The sequence below is a fragment of the Lolium rigidum genome, chromosome 1 (genome assembly GCF_022539505.1).
Source record: "Lolium rigidum isolate FL_2022 chromosome 1, APGP_CSIRO_Lrig_0.1, whole genome shotgun sequence".
In the NCBI taxonomy this organism is placed as follows: domain Eukaryota; kingdom Viridiplantae; phylum Streptophyta; class Magnoliopsida; order Poales; family Poaceae; genus Lolium; species Lolium rigidum.
The window spans coordinates 219,215,324-219,223,204 of record NC_061508.1 but is presented as its reverse complement, the minus strand read 5'-3'; the positions used below and the strand labels follow the sequence as shown (position 1 = coordinate 219,223,204).

At 44.4% G+C, this 7,881-nt stretch overlaps 1 protein-coding gene across 8 annotated transcripts; it reads right to left on the bottom strand.

Moving 5' to 3' along the window:
* Positions 1-1,558: 1,558 nt before the first annotated feature.
* On the bottom strand, positions 1,559-6,050 carry LOC124690256. Of its 8 annotated transcripts, XR_006998767.1 has the most exons (7): positions 4,775-4,975; positions 3,643-3,805; positions 3,183-3,348; positions 3,049-3,099; positions 2,369-2,421; positions 2,054-2,206; positions 1,559-1,907 (listed from the first exon to the last, which is right to left on the bottom strand). XR_006998767.1 is itself a non-coding variant. In XM_047223671.1 (3 exons), the coding sequence occupies exons 1-3, from the start codon at positions 5,937-5,939 to the stop codon at positions 5,148-5,150; spliced, it is 522 nt and encodes a 173-aa protein (XP_047079627.1). In that variant the 5' UTR covers positions 5,940-6,050; the 3' UTR covers positions 4,992-5,147. The 8 variants fall into 8 exon arrangements, 1 of the variants encoding a protein (XP_047079627.1); XR_006998764.1 differs by having other exon boundaries at positions 3,049-3,348; XR_006998768.1 differs by having other exon boundaries at positions 2,054-2,119; positions 3,049-3,348.
* Between the last annotated feature and the right edge of the window lie 1,831 nt (positions 6,051-7,881).

The following is a 7,881-nucleotide window of genomic DNA, read 5'->3' as shown; positions in this document are numbered from 1 at the left end:
AGCAGCGGGTTCGGACTTATGGAGCTGTTTCACTGAGATACCGAGAGCCTCGGAGGCGATCTGCATGAACGATCCATGGCCTCGTGTCTGACCGGCATGTTGCCTGTGAAACTCTTAAATCACCCGATCGACCTTGACGATGATGACCGCCGAGTGAGGTGGCGTCCCATCGGTGTTGTCAGTAAAATACCTCAGGGCCTTCTTGAGCTACAGCAAGTAGCCTTCCAGACCCAGCTTCTTGGTGGTCAGCTCGCTAAAGGCACCGTCCGGGCGTCCGGCCATCCAGGTGCGTGTTGTGTTGACCTCAGCGAGTTCCTCGCGGATTACAGCCAAAATAGACCCCACTCCTCGAGGAGCTGCGGGATGTGTTGTCGCGCTGATCTGACGGCAGCGGCGGCAATTTTGCCTTCTGCTTTGCCTTCGCCCGAGAGTGGGCCGACGGTGAGAACTTGTGCACAAAGGACAATGGCACTCTGTAGTTGTTGTTCAAGAACCTTCGCGGTACACGTTTTTGACGGAGACCTCAAGATGGGATTTGGTTAACCATTTATTTTTCGGATTCGAACCTATTTAACCGTTTTGTTTAAAAGCTTAATAAGGTTAACCATTAGGTTAATACGGTTTAAATGGTTAACCATTGGTTATTAAGGTTCAAACCATTTTAAACATTGTGCAACAGTAGAATGGCACAAATCGTTGGTAAATGAGAATGCATTATACAAAATGTTTAATACTCATAAACTTCGACTTGCTACCTTCAATAGTCGGAAAAAATCATATCTAACTGCCTAACTTTCATTGCAAGACATGTTACAGTACTATTTTGCCAATTCAACAGCAGCGGACACACGTGCAAGTGCTAACTGAGCTAGCACGCATGTCTCCTAGGCTCTTAGCTTTTGTTGTCACTCGTATGAGTCGAGTCGACAAGCGCATGGTGCGGCGAGCTGGCCGAGCATCAGCCGGCCAGCGCGGGGACGGCCAGCTGGTCAAGCAATCGAGCATTAGCGCGCGGGTGAGCGCGAAGCACGGCGAGCTGGCCGAGCACCAGCCGGCGAGCAAGGTGGCGCGGCGAGCTGGTCGAGCATCAGCTGGCGAGCGCGGCGAGCTGGTCGAGCATCTGCCGGCGAGCGCGGGGGCGCGTCGAGCTGGCCGAGCATCAGCCGACGAGCGCGAGGGCGAGCTGGCCGGCATCAGCGGGCAAGCTGGCGCGGGGCGTGTCGAGCCGGTCGAGTATCATCCGGCGAGCGTGGGGGCGCAGTGCGGACAACGAGCGCGGCGGCGGCATCGCTTTCGTCCGCCTCGTAGGAGTGACGGATAACCTTTGGTAAAATAGGATCGAACCTAAATAACCTGTAGCTTTTTCAGGTTAACCATCCGGCCCATTGGGCTCTTTTTTAGGTTAGGTTAACCTAACCAATGGATAAACGGGAACCAATTCCCATTCATACGGAGACCCCACGTACATGGTGATCTCCACCATCGCATTGCCTGAATACAGTTGGGCGAGTACATCCCGTCAAATCTGATAGGCATACGAGGCCGCCTTTGCGTAAACACTAGGAAGTTTTGGCGCGGCGGCACGCCGCGCCCGTGGGTTCACATTCTGAAGCAGCACCACCAAATAATATAGTTTTGGAGAGCAGTCTAGAATTGAGTAGCAGCACTGATAAATAATGTTGTTTTGGGCAAAAGCAAAGATTATATCTAAGATATTAATAGCCAAGCTCAGGAGTCGTAGGTAGCGCTCGGCAACATAAACATGAATCTGACGGTAGCACCAATCATGCACTTTGCATATTCACTAGCAGTTACAGAAGTCAGTGACATTTTAGAGCTGAGACCAAAGAATATATATGACCAAATCATGATGAATTCCCAAGAAACAATATGATGCTCTCGTAGTCCTGTAGTAAATAAAAATACATGTAATTTTCATGAGCATATAGGAGATTACCAAAACAGCTTTAGTTAGTCATCAGTTTTCAACACCTAGAATAAGCACAAGGTAGATTACCAAAACAGCCTTAGGTAGAAGCTACAATGCACCTACCTGAAGAAAATTCAAACTGGCCTTCGGCTCCCAGTTATGTAGATTTGGCCGTAAGCAACTGAATTCCTTTTCGTAAAAAAAGGAAAGAAAATATTTACACTCTTTGTAACGAACCATGCTGATATTTGATTTGATATTCAGCCATTAGCTTCTCTGGAAATATTGAAAAAAATTGTCAGCTTATTTTAATCTTGTTAGTCTTGATATTTCGTTCCTAGGAAAGTCTTGTTAGTAGGTAGCACTCAGCACATGCACATACTAACTCATTGCGATTACAGAGAAGAAATGGTCTACTCCCGTCAACAGGAGCAATACCTTGATTTCAGCTGCACGTGCTAACTCACAGATCTATATTTCTCCATGTGCTCCTTGTCGAACATAAAACAATGGAAGTGGAAGGTTCTCAGATTAATTTGTCAACTAATTAAACAATTCTTGTCTATGACAACATTAGCCAGTAAGAAACATATTGCCACAGTGTGGGGTAAAGAATGAACTTCTCAGAATTCAGAATAAGAAATGGAGCAATTATGTATCCTTTCATTAGCCACTAAGAAACATATCACCATGGCGTGGAGTAAAAGAATGAATTTCTCAGAAGTCAGAATAAGGAATGGAGCAATTATCTATCCCTTATCTAAGAGCAAAGAATACATAATGTGGAGTAGAGCTGACTACATTTCTACTCCTGCAAATCAACAATTCATGCTCCCAAGCTAATATAATAACTTTCAGACCTTGGATGCAACCATAAAATAACCACTCAATGACGTCTCAACTTTATTTCTCCCGAAAAGAGGGGAAATATTTCCACCACTTGTCGTGGAAAAATAGTCTCTTATCTAGCTAACTGAAGCAAACAACAATGTCACTTCTTTGACCAAAGAAAGGGAGAAAGATAGAAAACACTTACTGGTTAAGTAGTTGATGCAGAAAATTGTGTGAAAGAAAAAAAATATTTTGCAGTCCTAGATGTTTCGGAGCAAACTACTTACATGTACTATTCATTGATAACCTGGCAGAATGGTAGTGTCCCCTCTGCATGACTGCAGATCATCAAATAACGTTGCTTTACATGCGAACAGAGGAAAGTTTTCAGGCTGACTGGCTGAGGAATCAAATCTATAACCTTTGCGTTGGGTAGCTTTGATTCTATATGGATGATATGTTGCCCTGTATTTGCTCCGCGCAGCAGCAACAATAAACGTCTGGAACCTGTGTATCAAACCTTAGTTTATTTTATATCTGAACTGGTCAATTCGATTGGCTGGGATGCAGCCTTCCATTTTGTTGCCCTGAAACATCATTCAATTTTTTAATGTATTATTGTCTAGGGAAATTTAATTTCGATACTAAATGATCGTAAGTTTAACATCCCTTTACTATACTGTACAAAGCCATTCACTCGAAATATAAGGACAGCAGGTGCACCATGCCTGATAGGGAATTAAAAAAAGTGCCCACTGACTGTTTTTCATACAACATAGTGGGTATTGACAGATAAGGGGGTAAATAACTCGAGTTAATTAAATGCATTGAGGTCATGAGTGATAATGACTGATTGAAGTTTCTGAATATTTAGAAGGTACCTCTTGGTCAGTGACAATGAAGTCCACCTCAAACAAATTTTGCCAGGTTGCTTGATACCTATGTTCCCAGATTCGAGCGACACACACAATGTTCTTCCATTGAAACCCTCGAGGTGACAGATCCTTCACCAAGGTTGTATCCATGACTGCTCTTCTGGTGTCCCTATAAGAAGATACATTGAGTAATGGTGGACATGAACAGTGGTACAAATCGCAGCTGTAATAATGCAAAAACCAAATGTAAATTGGCCAATTAAATGGATGCTAGCAAACGGGACAATCTAAGCCAATCCAGGAAAAAATATACCATTAACTGATGCCAAATGATAGTTATTCTCTGCATTCAAATGTAAATATTACTATCCATGATTGTGAAAATCAGGGAATTTGTAAGCAGACCTCGTGATTCAGACAGACCAAAGTAATACTAACTAAAATATACAAATATGTCGTAATGAGTTTTTTCGCAGACATGTATTGGTCATCAGTATGCTTATGTATCATCAATGTAGAACAGACACTCATTGCTCGTCGCTGTATGCTTATGTAGTATCGATGCTAGGGAGAAAAAATGAATATCCAACAATATAGTGTAAAAGCCAAATGAACCAAAGGGCAAGCGTCTTACCACTTAGTTTATATATGATGGTACGTGTACTAATTGGAGACTGGGTGAGGCTCATCGAGATGGGACACAAGTTGGGAGCCAACAATGCACCGGTGTTGAGAATCATGTGGCTTGGAAGAAAAAATCATGAATTTTTCTTTACATCTAAATATACAGCTAGCTTAATTATTCATCTAGATAAGTTTTAAATTCAGACACCAGATTTACAAAGAAACGACAAATGTATAAATTGTTCAGACCATTGGCTCAGGAAATCTAGCAAGGTGGTATATGCCAAAATGACAAATGTATAAATTGTTCAGACCTAGGCATCAATACGATTAGTTAATGGTGATGATAAGTAAGATTTAGCCTGTATGAAGAAACAACAGGCAAAATGCAAATCCTCTCCATGAGGAACATCGTCCAACTTCATCGGCTAACACTCCATTTAGTAGATGTTAGACTGAGCAAAGGTAATAAGCAAAAACATCTATAATGCTTCGTGTAAAGATCAAAGCGGACCTTGTGTCCGGCATTTGACCTGCAGTGGACGTGCCCCTACTGCTAACATTTTGTGGTGCCGTTTGTGGCGTTGCAGACCAGACCTCCATCCCTTCATTCAGCTCGAAAAGATAGGGCTAAAAAACTACCTTTTCTATCCAGTCAGACATAAGACGATTTGACAGTTTTTTTTGATGAATTAAACGGGCTGGAAATTTATTAGTGAATGTTACTTGCCTGTGTAGCAGTGGCAGCAATATAGTTGGTCCACTCCGCCTCCTCGCTGACGGTTACGTCTGCTGACTCTGCTTCAAATTAATGGTCCTATACTTGGGCTTTTACTAAGTAATTGTGGCAAATTATAAAATATCTCTCCTAATCTTCCTCTGGTGCATCAAACATCATCAGACTGCAATTGATACACCGATTGTTCAAAAATTTGTGAAGCTGTGGGGATTTGGAGGAAGCAGACAAAGGGGATCGTGGTAGGCTGGCTGGATTAGATTGAATCTCTTACCTTTCCAAAAATTTGGGGATGGCACAGAGAGAGGACATTGGTTGGCGGCGCATATGAGATGGGAGAGACCTTCCCTTTGTCGTCTCCAAGGTCTGCTGATGCTGCTCGTCCTGCCTTCACGGACGTAGCGCCCCACCGTGGTGGTCGCCCCGGATCTTCCCTGCTCCTTGCGCCGCCCAAATTTGGCAGCAGAGGCAGAGACGCGCCGGCTGGCGGATAACGCCGTTGCTGGTTTTGCAGTGGATGCAAGGACGCGGCAGCGAAGGTCGAGAACTCCAGATCCTTGCTAGCGCCAAGCACTGGCCATCTTAAACGGCAGGTTCCTCCTCCCTTCACATCCACCTAGAACAACACAGGGAAACCCAAGATCAGCAGAAGACAAACCGACAGAGGGCAAAGGCAAAGCAACAATTGAGTCTCAAGATCTCAGCAGAAGGCAATGGTTATAGGGAGCTAAGAGGAGCCAGGCAACATCGCCGCCATGGCTGCCTAGTGGACACGCACAAGGCAAGTGCGGGGGAAGCCCATCCCGAGCAAGGAGGAAACGCCCGCCCCTCCAACAGAGCCCAGGACTCTCCATAAATGGCCTCTCCAGATGTTAACAGGGGGCACCAAATATGACGGCCAGGCCGGCCGCAGGCTAGCCTCGACAGCGGCGGCGACGGCCATATCAGACTCCAATTCCCCGCACAACCGACAGCCTGCACCGTAAACCGCCAAGCACCACCGTTCAGCCACCTTCCTGGCCGCCGCCGCAGCCACGGGTGCCACCTCCGTGGAATATCCATGTCGACGACCACGCTGCAGCGCTCGCCACCGAGTAGACAGCCCATCGCGCCCTACGCCGGCGCAACACTGCTGCTCGACGCGGTCGTCCCTCACCGTCCAGCACCGAGCAGGGGGAGAAGGGCCTGCTGTGGCGCTGACCCCGATCGGGCTTCGCCCGTGAGCGCGGCTCGGCGGCGATGAGGAGATGGAGGAGCAGCGGAGGGGCTCGGTCCGGCGGTATCTCAGCCGATTCCAAATCTTAGAGTTGAGGTGGAGTTGGGACGGAGGAGCGGAGACGGAGAGGTAGAAGAGAAAGGGGCACGCTATGCTCCTAGAGAATCGCGCCACGTAGAGACCGAAAATTCTACACCTTCGACATTATTCCAAGCAGTCAAAGCGGTGCTGAAGACCACCTACCGACCGGAAATTAAAGGGACAGAGAGCAACATCAGTCAGAAGACTACCGGAAGCCACCGGTCACCACTGAATTACAGCGCAGAAAAGAAAGAATTAGATGCAAGGTTCTACATTACCATTGTCCATCTACAGTGAAAACTACTACCGTGCCAAATTTTGATTAGTTGAAAATGAACCATAAACAGTACTCAAAACGTTGTGGTTCCAGCAAACATGGTCAGCTTTGATATAGTTAATAATGAGGGACAGCGGCAACCAAAGGATCCTGCTCTGAGCGCTCACAGCTGATTCCTATGGCCACCAGTGGGAGCAGCTATAAGTCCTCACCGACCAACATAGATTATCGCCTCTGTGTGGAACAACCGAACAAAGCTTTGGACGATGTTTGGTACTGCGGCCACTTATGTTCGATGGCTCAATCTCCTGCAACTGCATGTACGATCTCCTCGACAAATCCAAAATGGTACTATTGCTAGAAGTAGTCTCTCCACAAATCAAAATTAGACTATTGCAGCAGCTCGCACCATATTACATGTATGCTTAACTTTTACATTTTTATTGTCAAGGCATTTATCATTTTTTAAACTGGCATGCAAGAGATGTGCCTCATTATACCCCTTGAATATTATAAAATTAGTTTATTACTACAATGTACACCATATAGTACATGTATTTTTAGTTTTTTTCCCATCCGTTGTCATTTTCTATCGAATGCATGTCTTAACACTGGCGCTGCCCGTTATAATAGAAAGAGAAAAAAAATGCAACAGGAGAACATAAAAGTTCATAATTGCTCCGCTTTTGCACCATATTGCAATAGTGCTTAAGTTTTGCCTGTGTTTTGTTTAGATTATATTTTTTCTTTTATACACATAGGAACTGGTCATATTATTATGGAACCTACACTGAGTGGGAGTGGAAAAAATTAGAGTTACTCATGAAAATGCTTGTGTTCGAAGGTTTGGTATCCACATGGTCCTGGAAGATATTTGAATAAAAAGAGAGATGGCATTTGATTTCTTTGTATGTAAGTTAACTATAGTTTCATAAGGGTTAAAGAATGTCAAATCTTGTTGTTTTGAAGATATAATTACATGGCTATGCTCCTGAATTTCACATGTGGGGTAATGAAAAAATTAAGCAATAATTTTTTTTTCAACGGAGGCAAAAGCTTTGACTCAATCTATTAATTAAGAAGAGACATCCAGTTAATTAATGGAAAACCGGGAAAAAACCATTACAACAACACCACATGCGGACTAAACAAGTCCGCAACTCCACATACAACAACACTACATTAAGCAAGAATTATGGCTCTCTACAAGACAAAAAAAAATCTCATTCTGTTGCAACGCACGGACATGTTTACTAGTAAATACTAAAACGTAATAGAAAAACAAGTATCAAAAAACAAGTATCAAAGGAT

Excerpts from the sequence above, each read along its gene's own strand:
- LOC124690256 (XM_047223671.1), bottom strand. The coding sequence starts at position 5,939 with ATGGCCGTCGCCGCCGCTGTCGAGGCTAGCCTGCGGCCGGCCTGGCCG. Across the intron at positions 5,613-5,774 it reads GCTTCCCCCGCACTTGCCTT|GTGGATGTGAAGGGAGGAGG; the intron begins GTGCGTGTCCAC and ends GTGTTGTTCTAG.